This window comes from Hemicordylus capensis, chromosome 5 (genome assembly GCF_027244095.1).
Source record: "Hemicordylus capensis ecotype Gifberg chromosome 5, rHemCap1.1.pri, whole genome shotgun sequence".
NCBI classification, from domain to species: domain Eukaryota; kingdom Metazoa; phylum Chordata; class Lepidosauria; order Squamata; family Cordylidae; genus Hemicordylus; species Hemicordylus capensis.
This window is the reverse complement of record NC_069661.1, coordinates 130,525,827-130,548,005: the sequence shown is the minus strand read 5'-3', so window position 1 is coordinate 130,548,005 and position 22,179 is coordinate 130,525,827. Positions and strand designations below refer to the sequence as shown.

The 22,179-nt window shown below is 42.4% G+C and overlaps 1 protein-coding gene across 1 annotated transcript in view; it reads right to left on the bottom strand.

The window, feature by feature from the left end:
* Positions 1-22,179, bottom strand: part of LOC128327309 (potassium voltage-gated channel subfamily KQT member 1-like) — a 556,996-nt gene that overhangs the window by 437,111 nt on the left and 97,706 nt on the right. Inside the window, exon 11 of the mRNA XM_053255983.1 lies at positions 3,355-3,414. Within this exon, the coding sequence (XP_053111958.1) occupies positions 3,355-3,414 (60 nt within the window). The remainder of the gene's footprint in view (positions 1-3,354; positions 3,415-22,179) is intronic.

Genomic DNA, 22,179 nt, shown 5'->3' with positions numbered 1-22,179 from the left:
GTATGTCATGCTGGCACAGGCAAACTGGAGGCTGAGTAGATGAAACCTGGAGAGAAATGAAGGTGATAAAACACACTTTTGGGAGGGAAATGTGAGATTTTGGTTTTGGTTTTTTGTGACTGTAATTCCCCAGTTCATCTGTTCAGGTTTGGGAACTGGAGGTAAAGGGACCTCTAGTTTCCTGTTATGTTTGAACGGGGCCACAGAGTCACATTGCCCCACTATAGGTGAGTAATGTTTAAAATGGAAAAGATAAAAACCAGCCTGCAGATCTTGATACACAGCTAGATTTGACAATTAGAAAAAGAGGCTAACCACCCTGAAAGCCACAATAATATCCTAGTTTAAAAATAAATCCCATTTCAGAACCAAGGAAGTATCCAGCAATTTGAGTTTTCTCCCTATGCATGAATATAAAGGCCAAACTACACTTTACGTTGTAACTCCATAACTGAAACTTATAATGTAATTTTCTTCTTGTAAAAGCAGTCGTAGGAGTGAGGGTGGTCTAATCCTTTCCCTCTGTGCTGGGGCCCTGATCCAAATCTCACTCCCAATCATAACTTAGGAGCATTTAAAATGTTCCTTAAGTTTTTCCCTTCACAGTTTATCATAGGTGGTGAAATTTAGATCAGGGCTGAGGTGCAGAGGCAAGGATTGCTCCATCCAACCCTCACTTAGTGGCCCCAATCCAAATCAGTGGTGGTGGTGGGACTTCATGGCTGTTTTAACAAGAACAAAATTACAGTGAGAGTTCCAGTCAAGGAACACCAATGTAAAATGTCATTTGTCCCTAAGATTTAATACAATCTCAGAGTAAATGGGTGCTTTGAGATAACTAGTAACCATGGTGCAATGCTAACAACTGTGTGAGCGTAAGCAAACATTTAAAAGTGGTGCTTGGACATTGATTGTATCTGAGGGGTATCCCTTTCTGGCTTGATGCAGCTGCTGTATAATGAAATATCTCCTACTGCCTGCACCAAAATGCAGCAAGCTCAGCTGTTATCCTATCTGCCAGGTGTTCTGGACAGCTTGCCATATCGCAATGAAATGTTAAACCACTGAACATTTTATCAGCATGATATCTTATTCCTTCGTATTATTGACTTGTTATGTATAATGGCTGTTTGTCCAGTTTTTGTGGCCACAAGAAGAATATATTAAATAGGTCAGTAATATTGTAATAACAGTCAAAGAATATGCGTATCTTAACAAGATTTCATGATACTGCAGACGCTGGCAAATTTCTCTCTCACACACACACACATTTGCACAAACACTGAGCATCTGTATGCATATTCAACAGATACAAATCTCCAGGCTAAACTTTATGTTTGGCACTGCCAATAACAAATAAAAGATTCTGGAAGCACACAATACCCACCCATCCCAATAATAAACATTCGGGCAAGACAATTTCAAAATGTTTATCCTGCAAGTCTTAACTCTCATTGTCTTGAACAGATTAGAGGTGAATAGATAGAATCTTCCAGCTTTAAATTTAGGGAATGTTTTATGTTTTTCATTAGTAAGAGGGTGAGGTTTGTAACTGGGAAGTTTGGAAACCAACTTCCAAGCCCAGAACCACTCCCAAGCCAATTCTGTATTGGGGCCAAATGCCTGTCTAAGCAAACTATATTTCCCATGTCTCCTGGAGGTTACAATCCTTTATGGCAGTGCCAGGTTTATTTCATTTAAAATCCTAGACCTCACTTTACAGCCCAAAGGAACTTTCAAAGATCTTCACAATTACATCATACTGAAGTCCAATTTCAGAAACAATGTGGTTCCACATTGCACCAGAATTATGCAGGCAGAATTTCCAACCCTTGACCTTGGTCCTCCCTGATCACCAGTGGGTGTCACATTCCATGTCTTCCAAAGCCTTACAGCAGCTTTAGAAGGCATGGCATGAATTCTCTCCTCTCCTGCTGACCATGCTGCCATGCCTAACAGGCAGCCTAAAGGAGGTCTCATAATGATCTTTCCCTGCTGCCAGGTTTATTTAATCATATTTTTGTACCGCTTGATATGTACATCTCTAGGCAGTGTAAAAAGTAAAGGTAAAGTTGTGCCCTTGAGTCGGGACTCGGTGTCGATTCCTGGTGACCACAGAGCCCTTTGGTTTTCTTTGGTAGAAAACAGGAGGGGTTTACCATTGCCTCCTCCCACACCTTTTAGCACCTTCCTATATTGCTGCTGCCCAATATAGGTGTTTCCCATAGTCTGGGAAACATATCAGCGGGCATTTGAACCAGCAACCTCTTGCTTCCTAGGCAAGTCATTTCCCCCTCTGCGCCATTACGTGGCCCCCTATGTGGTGCACAAAATTTAAAATAATATTTAAAAATCAGCACAGATTAAAATACATGAAACAATTAAAACAATAGCATAAAACAGAAATAAAACCAGTAGCATAAAACAATTATTCAAACAAATTATTAAAAATTAATACAATTATGGGAAAGGAAGACAGGCAGTAGGTGGCACCCTGAAGTCAGTAAGAAGGTAGGGAGACCACTTGGCTCTATCATGCTCCTAATTATATCATCAGGGGCATGACAGAGCATCAACTTCAGAATGAGCTCTTGTTAAACATGATTTACTTTGAAAGTAAATAGTTATACCTAAGCACGTTTTGATCTGAACTCTGAGAGAGTTCACCCATTTTTAGTTTGCATTTAAATTAACAACCTGCCAAGAAACTCATGTCACATGATATTAAGGGAAGTGTTCTATAAATGTGATTGCCTTTGGCGGGACTGTGCCCGTAATATTTTAACTTCTTTTTTAAAAGTTTAACAATAAGAAATAATCACAAGTAAAAGTAGGATAATTAAAGGATCATCAGTCTTAGTCTTTGATAATGTGTCAGTCACATGGTTCAACTTATCACTGAGTCCTTGGATACCTTGGAATGGAACGTAAAGTCTCAAGACACTTCCAGCTTGTCTCTTTACAAATGTGCTGGACTCAAACTCCAAAGCAAGCATTTATTATAATAGCTGAGCCACAACATTAAAATGCCTAACAAGCATTTTAAGTATATGGTTGGCTCAACCTGTGCTCTAAACATACTAACTAAATACATGGTACACTGGTCAACATAAGCAGTTGGAATGAATGAATGAATGAATGAATGATTACGAACCAAGACCAGAAAAGAAAAGAAAAAGATAAAAGGAAGTCGTTTGAATGCGTTCTGACAGAAATGCATCTAAAAACAACGCTGGCCAAAGCGACTAAAAAGACAATATTGAAACTTCAGTTCAATTATCAAATTATCAAATAATATTTTACTATAAATACCAACATGGAGATATATCAGAATGTGTTTCTAATGCCATGTACCTTGTGCAGCAGGACAAGTTGCAGCACAGATAGAGAAAGATGACCAGGAAAGCTGTCGGCCTGCATGCAAAGACCCAGAGGAAAGCAGAAGGAAAGCAAAGGATAAAATCAGTAGGAGAACAGAGGTGGCTAGAGCACTGCAAACAGATCCTTTTGCACCCAAAAGAGAAAGTCACACATTCTCAGAAATTCATTAAAGGTAAAGGTAAAGTATGCCGTCAGTCAGTGTTGACTCCTGGTGACCAGAGAACCCTGTGGTTTTCTTTGGTAGAATACAGGAGGGGTTTACCATTGCCTCCTCCCGTGCAATATGAGATGATGCCTTTCAGTATCTTCTTTTATCACTGCTGCCCAGTATAGGTCTGAGAAACATACCAGCAGAGATTCGAACTGGCAACCTCATGGTTGCTAGGCAAGTCGTTTCCTGAATTCATTACAATACTCAAATCCAAGAGAGCATCAAACTATTTTTATGTCTTTTTATCCTTTTCCATTACAGACAAATATATTAAATTATTATCTTCAAAAGCCAAGCAACACATCTCATCTGTAACATTTTTTATAAAAACAGCAAACCGCCCTGAGACCTTGGGTTAGGGTGGTATAAAAATGTCCTAAATAAATAAATAATTAATAATAAATACTAGCAATTTAGCATACAATCCTGCCATGCATACGGTATACTGAGGTGCACCTAGGTAATTTTGGAGCCTGGACCTAAAGGCCTTTTGAGCCCTCCCCCCCACCCCGCCGCAGGTTAAGTATCATTTTTTAACACATAGGTTCTTGAAGGCACAAACCACACCATCCAGGACAAACCAAAGAGAATTTGGGGGCCCCAGGGGGTGTGGAGGCCCTGGACTTTGGCTCCAAAGTCCAGAGGCAAGAGCGCCTCTGACAGGATATGGCATTTTTGGAACCCAAAGGTTCTGCTCACTATGGCTAAGAATAGTTTGTATGTAGGGAGAGCAACTTGGATCAAGGCCGAGGCACAGAGGGAAAGATTGACCCCTCTTTCCTCCATGTCACAGTCTCAATCCAAATTAGGGTCTCCTGCAATAACTTTTACAATACGAAAATTATTTTACATATTGGAATCCCACACAGAAAAACAATGTAGTTAAGAATATAAGAACAATGCTGCTGGATCAGGCCCAAGGTGTCTATCTAGTCCACCATCCTGTTTCACACAGTGACTCACCAGATGCCTCTGAGAAGCCCGCAGGCAAGAGGTGAGGGCATTCTCTCTCTCTTGCTGTTGCTCCCCTGCATCTGGTATTTAAAGGCATCATGCCTCTGAGGCTGGAGGTGCCTATAGCCACCAGACTAGTAGCCATTGATAGATCTATCCTCCATGAATTTTGCTAAGGGCCTTTTTAGCCATCCAAGGTAATGGCCATCACCACATGCCATGGCAGAGAATTCCATAGATTAATTATGTGCTGTGTGAAAAAAAGTACTTCCTTTTGTTGGTCCTAAATATCCTGGCCCTCAGTTTCATGGGATGGCCTGTGCCTTGTTCTAGTGTTGTGAGAGAGGGAGAAAAATTTCTCTCTGTCCACTCTCTCTACTCCATGCATAATTTTATACATATCAATCATGTCTCCTTGTAATTGCCTCTTTTCCAAACTAAAAAGCCCCAGATGCTTTAGCCTTGCTTTATAAGGAAGGTTCTCCAGGACCCTGATAATTTTGGTTGCCCTCTTCTTCACCTTTTCCTTCCAGTTCTACAATGTCCTTCTTAAGATATGGTGACCAGAACTGTATGCAGTATTCCAAATATGGCTGCACCATAGATCTGTATAAGGTTATTATAATATTAGCATTTTTATTTTCAGTCCCCTTCCTAATGATCCCTAGCATGGAATTTCAACGACCTGTCCATTATGAACCCAAGATCTCTCTCCTGGTCAGTCACCGACAGCTCATATGTCAGGTAGGGTTTTTTGCCCCAATATGCATCACTTTACATTGCTTGAACCACATTTGCTATTTTGTCACCCACTCACTCAGTTTGGACAGATCCTTTTGGAGTTCATCACAATCTGTTTTGGATTTCACCACCCTAAATAATGTAGTTTCATCTGCCCCTGAAACCATTGCCCTAGAGACTGGGCAGGCTGAACCACCTGGGCAAGGCCTAGGGGCTCACCCCATGGACCATTACTCCCAAGAGAAAAATCAGCCAGCGCCATGTTCACAGCGTGACCTGAGCTGTTCTCCTTGCCTTTAAAAGCAGGGAGAGCCGCTCCTGGCCACACTGTGAACGTGGCCCCACATCAGACGTCCCACATAGACACATCAGATTAAAGGCAGGGAGAGCTTTTTAAAGGCATGGAGAGCTGCTCCAGCCACACTGCAAATGAGACACTGGTCAATTTTGCTCCCAAACAGCCCCATTTGTTAGCTCTACTACTCCCCCTGTGTCTGACATCAGATGCAGGGGGCATGGCTAACCTTCACTCCCTGCGTCGGATGCTGACACTGGACGCAGGGACAGGGCTAGGGGGCCACAGCAGCAGGCTGAATCCAGGCCGCCCTTGGCCTCCCTCTGTGCCTGAGGCAGTGTGTGCACATGTGCATTCAGAATGGGGCCTTGATTCAACCTGAGCGGGATCTAAAATTAACTGAGTGGGCATTTGGTCAAACCATGTTCGGTCCAACCCCAGACCAAACACCCCCTGACTGTTAGGGGGTTCATGATTTTTTATTTTTTTAATGAATTTTTTTTTTAACCTTCTTCCCTTCCGGGGAGTTACTTGGAGCAATGGGTGGGGGGGACCACAAAGGTTTCCCTCTCCTGCCGCTGGCCTTGGTTCTCACCCCCTCCGGCCCATTTGGCCGGTTTTTCGGCTTGTTCAAGGCTCCATATTTCTGTATAGCAGCCATTTTGGATGCTACCACACATGCACAAATGGCCTCTGTGAGGCCTGGCATGACCCAGGGCCACGCAGAAATATGGAGGCCCAAATGGGCTGAAAAACTGGCCAAATGGGCCAGAGGGGGTGAGAACTGAGGCCAGCGGAGGGAGGGGGAACCTCCGCAGACCCCAAGGAACTCCCTCAAAAGGGAGAAGGTTGAAAAAAATTCAATTCATTTTTTTAAAAAATTGCGGAACCCCCCCCCCCCGACCAGACTGGGCGGGGTTTGAGGGGGTAATAGTCATAGCATAGATTTAAAATAAATGTCAAGTGCTTTCTAACCAATTGTGATTGGCATAATTTAATTGGGATTCAAGAGGGCTCCCCTTTATAAATGTACTTAAAATCCCAAAGTTTTTTTCCACCTACCTGTTTGCTTGAACATCCTTGTAAGACCTAGTGGGGAAGAAGGGTGCAATGCATTCAGAAAGGTTATAATCTCAATTAAGTTTGGCATTAAAAATGTCATTCCTAAATTGACATTTTAGGGTTGGGTAGGTGGGGGGGAAGCTGCTTTCACACTGCTCCCAAAGTAACCCAGGCTCTGACTTTGTGAGCTACCTATATGGAATCCTCCAGAAAAGGCTTCAGCAGACACTGTTCATGTTCCACAGAAAGAATGACATTCACATGGATACAAGACACAAAAGTGTCCACCTTCATCCTCCTCCCTGTTTTTTACTCAAATGTTTTGCACTTGGACCACCCTTATTCTATCTTCCATACACAACCTAATGCCAACCAGCTCCATTCTCCAACATGTCAACGTAGCCTGCTGCAGTTTGCAAAATATTGGTGGTTTGGGGCACAAATCCAGTTGTGGCATTAGAAAGGGGAACAGAGCAAGTCATCTCTGTTCTCACATCTTAAACTCACACACAGGAATACACCATTAATACAAAACAGCAATTCTTCTCAAATCACATTGAGCTAATGGGGCATGTGGAGTAGGGATGTGCCAAAACGTGATTCAGCTGTCCGAATCGCGGGCACCTCCCTTTAAAATCAAGGGTTTACACAGCCCCCTTTAAAGCTTCCCAGAAACCTGATGGAGGAGAGCAGGTCTGTAACTGCTGCTCCACTCACTGCCATTGCCATCATCCTGGTGCTCCCATCCAGCTATACCCGCGTGCTGGCGGGGCATGTACAAAGTGTCTGTGCATGGGCTCTGTGTGCCTCTGACCACACAAATGGCCACCACGAATGCACAGAGGCCATGCATGCACAGGGGCAGCTGGGAGATGCCTCGCTGGAACATGGACATAGCTGGGGGGAGCATCGGGATGGCGGAAAGTGGAGGAGGAACAGGTAAGGGCCTGTTCTCCTTCACTTTAAAGGGGCTGTGTAAGCCCTCAATTTTAAAGGGACATGCCCGTGGTTTGGGCAGCTGAATAGTCTTTCGGCACATCCCTAATGTGAAGCAACAATCACACCCACAAATCTGATGTGAATCAGAGAGAGTTCTCTGCTAGTGGGCATTCAGTCTATTCATGTCTAGGCTGGTGAGGAGAGGAAAATTCCTCCTGCATCAGGATCCTATACCTCCCTGGCCTTTGTATACCTTGCTAAGTGTTCTATGCCCTTGTCATGGACAGATCATAATGGGTAGGGTTTAGTATGACTGCTCCATCTACCCTCTGCAGGGCTGGTTGACCAATTAGAATGGTCTGCCCCTGGAGGCTTATTGATCGACTTGGTTTCCAGACAGCCCACAGGGAGTTTCCAGTGTCCAGAGCTGGCAATTCTGTGGAGGCCCTGGTAAATCTCTGGAACATGGGAACAGCTTGGGCTATTAACATGGTTGTTACTAAACACCCTCTCCGGCTTGTTGGAGCCCGTTTTGCTCCTTGGTTTTCTGAGGAGCTTAGGGAATTTATATTGGACTCTTCCCCAAGAGGTCTGCAGATAACAGCCTATTTGTTTTGTACCATGAACTAACTTGGAGCCACTAGTAATTGTGCCTGCTCCTACATACAGAATCCTAGCCCTTCATGTGCATAGCCATGTACTATGTTCTGTTGTGTGGCATAAGCAGAACACGGGAACTAGCCTTTTCAGCTTGATTGCAATCAATGTCCTTGACGAAGTTTCAAGGCCCTATAAGTCCTTGTAATGATGGCAGAGTTTCTAGCAAATTACAGTCTAACAAGATGAGTTTACTTGATTCCAGCAAAATGTAAATACATTTGTCTTTGCATGTTTATCATGTCTCCACAGGAAGAATATGTTTGTTTTTTAGGTAATTTAACACAAGGAATACTATACATCACAGCGGTGGAACTATCACTGAATAAGTGGGAGGAACAAATGTCCCTTGGCCCCTGATGTAGAGGGCCCCCCAGCAGCTGAGCAACTGCTTGCTCTTTGCCCTCCCCTTCCGCCATCTCTGAAGAAGAAAGGCCCATCTTCACTTTTTGTCCCAGGGCTCATTCCAACCATGCTATACTCTTGATTCATCAAAAACTATCTTGCCACCACTAAGGGATAGGTTCCAGAGCAACATAGCCAATAGTTGAGAGGGAGGGGACCAAAAACCCAATTACCACTTTAAATGAAAATACAGATAAAGGCAACTTAGATGATCCATGGATTAGAGCATCTTCCCTACAAGGAAATAGTATCAGAACCCAGATGTGTTACATTGAACACAAAGGTTATTAACATGGGACATGATGAAGGTTTTGCATACATACTGAGAGTGCAAAAAGAACATTATCTCTAGTGACACCAGAATTCATCCAGTGAAGTTGAATTACAGTAGATTTGAGGCAACAAAAAGCAAGTACTTTTTCACACAACACAGGATTATCAATATTAATATACCACCTTTCTACAAAAAAGATCTCAAAGTGGTTAACATAGCAAAAAAATGTGACAACTTACATAATTTGCTGCTACACGACCACTAGATCAGATGACTTTAAAAAAAGAATTAAATTCCTGGAAAATAGACCTATCCTGAGCTATTAGCCTTTGCAGTGAGGTGGAATGTCCATGGACAGAGGTTATATACTCAAACAGATGCTAGCAACAAAAGTGGGGGGGCATTCACCTTCACAACTTGCCCGTGAGCTTCCAGAGGTTACTACTGGAAACACTAACACAATGTTGTGGCTGTTGATTATGAATGTACACAACTGTGTTATGGCCATTATGCTAGTTAAGAGAGAGTTTAAAATAATGGTAGCCTCCTCCATATGACCACAGGAGAGACAGAAGTGCCTACACTCATTATATCACTACATGAGATCAGCAGGTTAGGGTAATGGTATCTATGAGAGTGCCCCTCCACACTTGTATGGAATCAGGATGTAAAGCAAATACTGCACACAAGGCAGACTCTCATGTGGGAACACCAGTTATGATTCAATGTAACACTTCTGAAATGTTTTACTTCAGTGACACTTATCACATAGGCCAGGTTTGAGACAAATTCATTGACATGGATTTTACTTCTGGCCATGGAATGTAAAGGAGAAATTCACAGTATTTGCAATGTTTATTCATCTGTTTTAAACCAGGAACTCAAGCATCAGGACTAGGGATATGCAGAATGTTCTGAGGTTGCACCTGGCTTGTTCCACCTTGAAACAGGCCTTTGCAAGTGTTCCAAGCTCAGAAAAGAACACCCCTAAAAAAGTAGCATAAACAGCAGTCAGAAGATAGCCATTTGGGAATCCAAAATGGCATTTGGAACAGGGTTGGATCGTTCTGGTGGAACACAATCATTCCACCGGAACAACTAGCTTGACTAGTTGTTCCAACACAACATTTCACACATTGCATTCCATTCCAAGCCCAGAATGTAACACAAAATGCCTTTCGTGCACACCCATAACCAGAACACAGGCATGTTATTTTCTGCACTACTGTGGTAGCTTGCCAGAGGAGGAAAGTGCTCTCCTACTTTCCACTGAACTACAGAACCAATGCTGCAGAAAGCCATAGAATTAATTCAATATAGTCAGTGGCACAAGGAGCCAATGAAGTTCCATGGGCTAAAGGTAGTCCTGGGGCGAGGTCTGAGGTGGTAGCCCCCACCCCCAGTGCCTGATCCCACTGCTACCCACTGCCACCAGCTTGCTACCAGTTTGCCTTTGCTTGGAAGCACCTACCCAACTCTGTGCTGATTACACTGTGATCTGATGATGCCATCATGCTGCTTTAAAGGAGTTGCCTGTTCTTGCTCAGATAGGGCAACTCCACACTGGCTCAGTGACATGGTCGGCACTGGACAAATGGCAGCCCCTGGAGAACCGCAGCCCAGGGATTTGTCCCTCCTAGTTCAATGGTACTTTGGTGCTGGAGAAGACTTTTGAGGATACCATGGACAGCCAGGAAAACAAACAAATGGATCATAGAACAAATCAATCCAGAATTTTCACTCAAGGCACAAATTACCAGGCTCAAACTATCATACTTTGGATACATTATGTGAAGATCCAGGTCCCTTGGAAAGTCCATAATGCTGGGGGAAATTGAAGGAAGGAGAAGAAGAGGACAACCAGCAGCAAGGTGGATGGATGTGATTACAACAGCAACGAATGCACCACTGAGAGACCTTATAGGCCAAGTTGAAGACAGATCATCCTGGAGAGAATCTATCTATGTGGTCGCTAACAGTCAACACCGACTTGACGGCGCTTAATCAATCAATCAATCAATCAATCAATCAGTTCAATGGTGGTTACTCCACTAACCTGGTCCTATCAAGCTTTTGACTATGGCCTAAATTTTCAGTCTTAGCAACTTGTTGGTGCTGAACAACTATCCTTGGCTACATGCTTCTTGGTCCATCTACCTGCTTCCTTATAAACTAACAGGTTTCTCTTTAGGGGGAAAAGTCTGTGTGTGTGTGTGTGTGTGTGTGTGTGTGTGTGTGTGTGTGTGTGTGTGTGTGTGTGTTTTGCTAGGGTTTAGTTTGGTGGTTGATGATGGCTTTCAGTCTCAGTTTTTGCCTAGAGAGAGACAGTGGGTGAATCACACCTGGTGGGAGGGGCCACATTTCTGTTGAGCCCTGGTTGCTTTAGTTTGAAACCTATTCTGGGAAGAAGAGAAGCAGGCCCGAGAAGGCAGCAAAATGGAGAAGAGTGTTGCTGTATGACTATCTACTTAATGGGCAGAAGTTGTAGGTGTGTGCTCGGTGCAAAGAGTTCCGGGCTCTCAGTGAACAAGTCTGCTTCCTTGAAGTCAAGGTGGATGATCTGGAGAATCTCAGAGAGTCAGAGGTACATGGATGAGACCTTCAGGGATGTGATAGAGGCATCCCACTCCCGGGCTGATGACTCTTCTGCTGTTATGAAGAACTGAGGTCTCAGGGAAGCAGGACATCATTCCAAGGAAGAGGTAAATGCTCCCTTAGAAGGGATCCCTTCCATGGATGATGGTTGCCAAAAGGATTATCATACAACACAGGAAGGACAAATTTACTCCTGAATTGCAGTTTTGGATTATGACATGTGTTCTTTGTCTGCATTTGAACTGGATTTTTTTCATTGTAAAGGTGAAGAAGAAGAATCCTTTGTGATTTGGTCAAATTTCAATGAACAGTTTCTGCTTTGAAACATAAGTCAAATAGGGGAGGAGTTTAACATGGCCACGGACAGCAGTCTTTTAGCTAAGCTCCCAGCATCTTTCTTGTTTTAGCTTTTTATTTTTACTTTAGCTCCTATCTTATCTCATTTTTTACTAACTTAAACAAGGCTGAACAACTCTACTTCAAATATTTGAGTCTTGGGGTGACTTTAAGCCCCTAATTGGTTTAGAACGACTGAATATAATTTCGCCTGTGAGCTGAGGATGGGGAAAAAGAAACGACTGAGAACAAGTCCTCCTACAGAAGTGGACCAGCAGAAATTACCCAAACAATCTAGAATTGACTCATTTATCATGGGAAAAGTAAGTCATTTATCTCCTATCCCCCTTCAAAACAGATTCACTCCCCTCGAGGAGGCAAGCTCCCCGTCGGTGTCTTTCTCTAAGAAAATGACTAAAATGCCAGATTGCTCACAAGAGGAACACAACCCTCCCTTGCCTTCGGGCAAAGAATTGGGCGACTTATTTAGCAATAGCAAGCAATAGCAATAGCACTTACATTTATATACCGCTCTATAGCCAAAGCTCTCTAAGCGGTTTACAGTGATTTAGCATATTGCCCCCAACATTCTGGGTACTCATTTTACTGACCTCGGAAGGATGGAAGGCTGAGTCAACCTTGAGCCCCTGGTCAGGATCGAACTTGTAACCTTCTGGTTACAGGGCAGCAGTTTTTACCACTGCGCCACCAGGGGCTATACATTTATACAGCAATGCTCTTTAATAGCCTGTTCCTTTGATCATCTCACAAAGGTTCTCTACTGACTGGAAAATAAACTTGACTCTATTAAACCAATGTTTCTGGAAAAGACCCCTGCATGTCCTTCTGTTTCCCATAAGGCTAACCTAACTGAAGGTGATCAAAATGAAACCTTGCAGCTTGCTGGTTCCTTTGCTTTCCCCTCGATTGCTGAAACAGTTAAGCTCCAGTTACAGCCTTGCAAAATTCACCTCCAGATAGTGGACTCACCATTAAATTGGGGCAAATGGTCAAGTAAAACAAAGATCCTGAACTCTTTGAAGCAATTAACCAGACAGAATGTTCACTAAAGAGACATTGTTTCCTACTATTTCTTGCCCAAGGTAAACAATTCTCGAAGACTGATGCTTATCTGTAAATCATCTTGGCTGCCGAAACTGCTTCTTCGCGTCCAGAGCTTCTTGAACCAGTTCGGTATAAGACCTCTGAGATGCTTCGAAACTTCCAATGTGCTGCCCCTGGCTGTGAAGAGGTTAAAAACACAGCCTGCCAAAAGGCATTTTTCAAAGCCTTTATCTCAGCCTATAAGGAAAACACTGCAAACTAATGGGGCTAAGTGTCAAGGACATTTCTCCTGCAAAGACTCAACTTGTATTTTAAATTCCTCACTGCAACCAGCAGCTCTGAATATCCCTTCCCATCAAGAACCTCTAAAAGCTATGGATACACAGCAACGTCTGACTCCTTTTACAAATTAGCTTATGAATCTTCATGACACCCTTACAACTATTGCAGATGATCTTATAATTTTAAATGAGAGTTTAGAATCCTCCTTCACTATGACTCCTGAGATGCCTGAGAAAGTAAACAGCCCAGAGCACTTTAATGGGGGAAGTACTCAAACGGACTCTCAGCCTCCTAGTGAACTGCTGAAGGACTCTGACTTTGTGAAGCAAGCTACTTTGGCTTTACAAGAAGCCGGCCAAATTTCTTCTGATACCCTTGCTGGTCTTTCCTTTGATCCTCACTTCAACTCGATTTTGACTCTCCTAGATCCATCTGCCCCAATTCTCTCTACATTAAATTTAAAGACCCCTAATTCAAGATCATTTCTAGCTCATGATGAACTGCCTTCCACACCAGTAGCCATTTATCCTTCCCTTATTCGGGAAGATGCCTCTAAAAGCAGGAAGATACCACCCAATTGATCCAACAGAACGAGGTTCCTTCTAGTAACCTTGCTGGTTCCTCCCAGGCTTGACTCTCAGCACCAAAGGATGTAATTCATTTTTGTAGTTTGAATTTGGCCGGATGGCAGGCTAAATCACGGGACCCTGACTTGTGCCAATTTATAAGTGAATTTGATGTGATTTTCATTCAAGAGACCTGGTCACAAACAGACCCATATTTACCGGGTTATAAATCTTTGTCCTTGGGGGCGGTTCCAGGTACATCAAGAGGCAGGCCTCGTGGTGGATTGACAATTTTTATTTCCACTGCCTTACAATTTAAATTTAACTCTTTGGAGAATTTGGACCATTTTGCCATGGTGATCCGAGTCAACTTTGGTAATATATTTTTCATCTTAGTGAATGTTTATATCCCTCCTATTAGAATATATGCTGAAATTAGGTCAGTCTAGCAAAAATTAGAATCCTATATATAAATCCTATATATATAATCCTATATAAATAAGATCCAACTAGCCAAGAGTGATGCGTACGTAATTGTGGCAGAGGATTTCAATGCGAGGGTGGCTGAAAACGACCATGGTCTTTTTCACAAATTTTATCAGCACCCCCTGCCTTATGACGCTCCTTCCCCTCTCCTTTTTAGGAAATCTAAAGATGCCATGGGAAACTACTCGGGCCTAAATCTTATTCAGACTTTTAGAAGAGCAGATCTTCATTTACTTAATGGGGCCATAGCTCCAGATTACCCGGCAGAATATTCTTATTGGGCAGGTTCCAAACCGTCCCTCATAGACTATATGGCGGTATCTAGAAATTTATTACCTTATTTGAGGGATTTTCGGCTGATTACACGCACTGAAAGTGATCATTCACCTCTAATTTTGACTTTGGAACTAAATGAAACACTTTATTTAGAGTTCCGCCAGCCCCCTGTAAGTGAGGAGGAATTGGTCTGAATCAGAGCCAGATGGACACCAGCTCTTCAGCAACGTATTGAAAAAATACTGTACTCCCCTGTGGTGTCCGGCCTCCAGGCAGATATAGTCAATGGCTTGTGTAATAGTATGGATAGTGGCTTGTATAATGGCATGGAACCATCCCCAGTTGACTTATATAATCGACTGACCGCTTCTCTTACTTCAGCCCTAACAAGCTCGACCTCTGCACCTCCCAAGAAATTTAATCACACTTTGCATACCTGGTTTGACCAGGAATGCCTCGAGGCCAAGAGGAAATTAATTTATCACTTCAAATTGTATGCCAAAGGCACCCCCAATGTTACACCACAAACTTTGGTAACCCTTAAGAAGCAATATAAGAACCTTCTAAGAGATAAGAAACTCCAGGCCAAAAAAGAGGAATGGGCTGACCTCATTGCCGCTTCTAAACTTAAAAATCAGACCAGATTCTGGCAGCTAATTGCATGCCCTTTAGGGAGGGCCCCTTCTGTTTCAAATTTGGCAATTCCAGCTGGGATATGGGAACATCATTTCTCAATATTATACCAAAAAGAGGGCTCCCACATGGCTATAATTGATTATAAGCCGGACCAACTTCCAAGCTGCAGCCCAGTCACTGTCTCGGAAGTTGAAGCTCTGGTTTAAAAATGTAAGACGGGTAAGGCTGCTGGAATAGACTGTATCACAATTGAAATTATTCGCAACAACCTTGATTGGTGGGCTCCTCTTCTTGCTTCCTTATTTACCTTCATAGATGCGACTGCAAAAATGCTTGAGGATTAGGGTGTCTCAATAATAGTCCCAATTTACAAGAAAGGATCAAGGGAGGATCCTAATAACTATCGCCCAATTAGTCTCCTTAGCATTATTAGTAAACTCTGTGCTAGACATCTTCTGGGGAAATTACAGGAATGGCTGGATACTCAGGACATATTATCTGCCAAACAAGTGGGATTTCGAAAAGGGCTTTCTACAACACAGCAAGTATTTATTTTACAATACTTAGCTGAGAAATATTCCTCATCGCCTAAGTCCTCCCTGTATGCTGCGTTTATAGATTTTAAAGCAGCTTTCGATTCTATTTCCCGAGATAGACTTTGGATGAAGTTAAAGGAAACAGCAATAGATTCACGTTTACTTTTATTAATCTACAATCTTCATCAGAACACCCACCTCAGAGTGTGGTGTAGCAGGAAAGGGCATCTCTCGGCCGAGATACCTACTTACAGAGGAGTACAACAAGGTTGTATTCTTGCCCCTGTTTTATTTAATTTTTAGATAAATTCAATAGTTTTACATATGAATGACCTTGCTCTTCATCCCCCTAAACTTGCGAATAGACATGTTTCATTACTGCTTTATGCGGATGACATTGTCCTATTATCTCAAACCAAGATAGGGCTAAGCCGTGCCATAACTTCCCTGAGTTCCTATACTGTGAAGGAGGCCTTGGAGGTAAACTATACCAAGAATAAGGTGATAGTTTTTGCAAAATGCCCCCAAACCCATAAATGGTCCATAAATGGACAGAACATTGAGCAGGTCAAGGTTTTTAAGTATTTAGGGGTTATATTTCATTCCAGTGGATCCCGGAAAGCTGATCTTAGCTTTGTTTCTCACAGTGCCCAGCAGACGGCAAATGTGATTAAATCTTTATACTTCTCGAGAGGTGCTCTTTTTGTCCCAGCGGCTGTCAAATTATTGAAGGCTAAAATATACCCCCAAATTCTTTATGGTGCACAAATTGGGCCTTTTGATAACTTTACAATCTTAGAAGCAGTCCAAACTAAATTCTTAAGGGCTATCCTTCAAGCCCCTAGAGGCACAGTTAACATGGCTCTCCATAGAGAGGTTGGGGTTACCACCTTGAAAATGAAAATATGGCTTTGCATAATCAAATTCTGGCTGCATTTGGTTTTCTTCCCAGTCGGTTTAGCGCCTTTAGTGTTAACTGGCAGCTTTACATCTAAATGGGAAATTGCTCTAAAAACGAAATTACATCAACTGGGCACGTCCCAAAAATACCTTATAGCGAGGGGTTTAGATCAGGCGATATGTTTTGTTAGGCAACGACTATTAGATTTAGATCTACAGGAGGAGTGTGCTCGATTACCAAGGGGAATTTATATAGGTTCTTAAAATTTCAGCCACAAACCGGCTGAATACTTAGATCACATGTTTTTACCCAAGTTTAGGAGAGCATTGACCCTTGCTCGTTTGAATGCCCTTCCCTCCATACTCCTAGACGGGAAATATAAACGAGTCCCATATGCACTGTGTCATTGTCCTTGTGGCTCAGGGGATATAGAGTCAGTTCTTCATATTATTCTGTATTGTCAATTTTATAGGGATGCTCGTAGTAAGTTTATTGCTTCTCTCTTAAAGAACTATCCTGGTCATACAGATCAATTTTACTTGGATGTTTTTATTGTCAAATTTTAAACTTGTTACTTCTATAAACATGGCCAAGTTCTGTTCTGTTGCATCCAAACTTCGTAGAGCTTGTATTGGCAATCTGAATATTTTGTAAATTATAATTGTATTACTTTAAATGTTAAGCTGGTCTAAGGACCGTAATAAATTTACTACTACTACACCCATGGATGATGAACCCATATCCTCTCACATAAAGGATACTCCTCCAGGGGTGGGGGGCCTCCTAGTAATGGGAGATTTGATCGTTAGGGATATAGAGAGATGGGTCTGTGACCAACATGTAGCCTGCATGGTGACTTGCCTGCCTGGTGTGAAGGTTGCGGACATCACGTGACATCTAGATAGCCTGTTAGGCAGTGCTGGGGAGGAGTCATCTGTCGTGGTGCACTTTGGCACCAACAATGTTGGGAAATGTAGTCAGGAAGTCCTGGAAGCCAAATTGAGGCTGCTAGGTAGCATACTTAAGTCCAAGAGCCCCAAGGTAGCATTATCAGAAATGCTACCTGTTCCACGTGCCGGGCAAGTGAGACAGATGGAGCTGAGGGGTTTCAATGTGTGGATGAGATGGTGGTGCCTGGAGGAGTAGTTCAGATTTGTTAGGCACTAGCATACATTTTAGGACAAGACAAGCCTGTACAAAAGGGGTGGGCTCCACTTTAACCAAGACAGAACCAGACTGCTGGCACTTAAGATAAAAAAGGCCACAGAGTAACTTTTAAAATGACACCTGGGGGATAGCTGACAGACACAGCAGGTAAGAGATTCAGCGTATAGGTGTGTATATGCCAATGCCAGAAGCCTCTGAGCCAAGATGGACAAGTTGGAGTGCTTGGTTACTAATGAAAACATAGATATAGTGAGCACAATGGAAACATGGTGGAAAAGTGAAAAATGGTGGGACAGTGTTATTCCTGGATATAAAGTCTATGGAAAGGACAGGGAGGGGTGAACTGGGGATGGAGTAGCACTATAAGTTAAAGAAAGGATAGAATCTAACAAGCTAGGGATGTGCAGAATTCAATTTTTTTTATTCAATTTGTGCCCCAAACAAATCACCTCTGATTTGTTTTGTATCCAAATCTACCCCCTCCAAATCACCCCAGATTCGATTTTATTTATTTGTTTGTTTATTTATTCGATTTCTATACCGCCCTTCCAAAAATGGCTCAGGGCGGTTTACACAGAGAAATCAACAAATTGGTTTGTATTTGCTTTGATTCAATTCAGTTTCAGACTGATTCGGACCACTTAACAAGGCCCCAGGGGCACCCAATTTGGGTGATAGGTGGGTCCCCATGAGTGCCACCTAACAGCCAAATTTCAAGGCAGTGGCACACTTGGTTGAATTTTAATGAATTTTTAAAATGGATTTTGAACATTTCCGCCATAGAAAAAAAATGCGGATTCGAAGTTGCCATATCCTAACCCTAAAATGGATCCCCAACTTTCATTAAAAGCTCTAGCCCTTATCGAAGTGGAATTGTAGAGCACAATGTGCAGTCATTATTTTTCAAGTGTTTGGATTCTTTGGTGTATAATAACTTTTCCTCATAATGAATCCCTATGAGGATTCATTGCACACCTTCATTTCTTCTGTTCATTTTGACTGTCACTGGACAGTGCCAACTGTCAACTGCCATGTGCCAACTATACCCCCTCCCCACCTGCAAGGCAGTGGGGTACAAATCTTAATTTTTAGGAATATTGAAATGTTTAGATTCCTTGGTGTCTAATAACTTTTCCTCATAATGAATCCCTATGCGGATTCATTATACCCCTTCGTTTCTTCTGTTCATTTTGACTATCATTGGACAGTGCCAACTGTCAACTGCCATGTGTCAACTACACCACCACCACCACCACACACAGGGGTACTCAGTTTATTTTTTAGGTATTTTTGATGTGTTTAGATTCTTTGGTGTCTTCGTTACACACCTTCATTTCTTCTGTTCATTTTGACCCCACTGCTTTGCAGATGGGGGTGGGGAATTAGTGCCATCCCATGTGCCAACTACCCCCCAACCCTCAAGCCATTGGGTACTCAGTTTATATTTTAGGATTTTTTGAGGTGTTTAGACTCTTTGGTGTGTAATGAAGCCTCATAGGGATTAATTATGAGGAAAGGTTATTAGACACCAAAGAGCCTAAACACTTGAAAAAAATCCTAGAACATAAACTGAGTAGTACCCCACTGCCTTGCAGGTGGGAGTGGGGTGCAGTTGGCACATGGCAGTTGACAGTTAGCACTGTCAAAAAGACAGTCAAAATGAATAGAAGAAATGAAGGTGTGTAATGAATCTTCATAGGGATTCATTGAGGGGAAGTTATTATATACCAAAGAATCCAAACACTTGGAAAATAGTGAACACACATTTGCTCGATAACTCCACCTCCACAAGGGCTATAGCTTAGCTTTTTAAAAAGAAAAGAAAAGAAAGAAAGCTGGGAATCTGGGGAAATTAATAGGATCTGAATTGTGAATCAATTCGAAACGAATCAGGAGCTATTCAGTCTGTACACGGATCTAGCCAATAGACCACAGAGATTATTTGTTTTGTCTCCAGATCTCCTGAATCAGCTATATTTGGGCACAAATAGATTTGTACCCAAATCAATTTGCACATCCCTAACTAGAAACCCTAGGAAGATTGTCACACACAGTCAGAAACTCTGTGGGTGACAATACAAGGACTGAAAAGAAATGTGCTACTAGGAATGTGCCATCGCCATCCTGATCAAAATGCTGACAGTGACTGGGAGCTGTAGAAGGAAACCATGGTGGGATCAAACAGAGACAGAGCTGTAATAATGAGTGACTTGAATTACCCACACACAGACTGGGTACATTCACATTCAAGGAATGACAAAGCAGCCAAATGTCTAGATATGCTGAATGACTGTGCCCTAGAACAGTTAGTCATGTAACCAACCAAAGAGAAGGCAACCTTGGATTTAATCCTGAGTGGTGCACAGGACCTGGTGTGAGATGTCAGTGTCATGGAACCTTTAGGGAACAGTGACTCTAGTGTGATCAAATTCAGCATATATGTGAGGAGAGAATCACCAAGGAAGTCTAACATAGAAACTTTGAATTTTAGAAGAGGAAACTTCTCTAAAATGAGGAATTTGGAGAAAAGAAAACTGAAAGGGGAAATCAAGACAGTCACTTCACTCCAGAATGCATGGAGATAATTTAAATCCACAATTTAGAATGAAAAGGAGGAAAGGTACCATCAAGTCCAGAAGGATGCCAGCATGTCTAACAAGTAAAGTCAAGGAAAGCTATAGAGTGGAAGAAGAATTCTTTCAGAAATTGGAAAGTCTGCCCAAATGAAGAGAACAGAAAGGAACACAAACTCTAGCAAAAGAAATGCAAAGACACAATAAAGGAGGCAAAAAGAGCTAAAAGGATCAAGGGGAATAACAAAAACTTCCTTAAATACATCAAAACAGAAAACCTGCCAGGGAGGTGGTTGGTCCTTTAGATGATGAGGGAAGAAAAGGGATTATTAAGGAGGATATGGAGATTGCAGAGAAGTAAAATGAGTTCTTTGCATTTGTCTTCACAGCAGAGGATATTGAGTGCATACCTGTGCCTGAACTAAGCTTCTCAGCAACAAAGTCAGATAGAAGAGACAAGAGATGACGTTCTAAACTAACTGTAAAACTTAAAAATTAACAAATCACCAGAGCCAGATTCATCCACCTGAGAGAGCTCAAATGTGAAGTTTGGCTTCCTTGCAAAAATATGTAACTTATCCCTACAATCTGGCTCTGTACCACAGGACTGGAAAGTAGCCAATGTAACTACAATTTCCAAAAAGGGATCCAGGGGGGAGCCAGGAAACTACAAGCAGGTTAGCTTGATGTTTGCGCTGGGCAATTGATGAAAAGCATTCTCAAAGCAATTGTTAAGCATATTATAGAATAACAAGTCCTTCTGAGGGAGAAGTAGCTTAGCTTCTGCAAAGGTTGGCCTCACCAACATTTACAGTTCTTTGAGAGTGTCAATAAATGTGTGGATAAAGGTCATGGAACACCATGACCATGGAACATGGTTAACATAGTAAACCTGGACTTCCAAAAAGCTTTCAACAAAGTTCTTAATCAAAGACTCCTGGGAAAACCTAGCACTCATGTGATAAGGGGACAAGTTCATATCTGAATTGGTAACTGGTTGAAGGACAGGAAACAGAGGGTAGGAATACGTGGAGACTTTTCACAATGGAGGGAAGTAAGAAGTGGGGTCCCCCAGGAATCTGTACTGGGACCAGTGCTCTTTAACTTGTTCATAAATGATCTAGAAGTGGCAAATTTGTAGATGACACTAAACTCTTTCGGGTAGTGAAATCCAAAAGAGATTGTGAGGAGCTCCAAAAGGATCTCTTCAAACTGGGGGAGTGGGCAACAAAATGGCAACTGTGGTTCAATGATAGTAAGTGCCAAGTTGCAAAAAGAAAGAAAAACACCCCCAAACCCCCAATTTCACATATATGCTGATGGGGTCTGAGGTGTTGGTGACTTACCAGGAGAGAGATCTTGTGGTTGTGCTGGACAGCTCATTGTATGTGTCAACACATTGTGCGGCAGCTGTGAAAAAGGCCAATTCCATGTTTGGAATCATTAGGAAGGGAATTGAAAATAAAATTGCATGTATTATAATGCCCATATACAAATCGATGTGTGGCCACATTTGGAGTACTGTGTACAGTTCTGGTCACCATGCCTCAAAAAGAACATTACAGAACTGGAGAATGTGCAGAAGAGGGCACCCCAAATTATAAGGGGCCTAGAGCACCTCCCTTACAAGGCAAGGCTACAACACCTGGGGCATTGTAGATAAGAAAAAAGATGACTGAGGGGCGACATGATAGTGGTCTGTACAATTATGCATGGTGTGAAAGGAATGGAGAGAGAAGAAATTCTCTCCCTCTCACATAACCCTAGAACCAGGGGACATCCCATGAAATTGATTGTCAAGAAATTTAGGACCAACAGAAGGAAGTAGTTTTTCACACAAC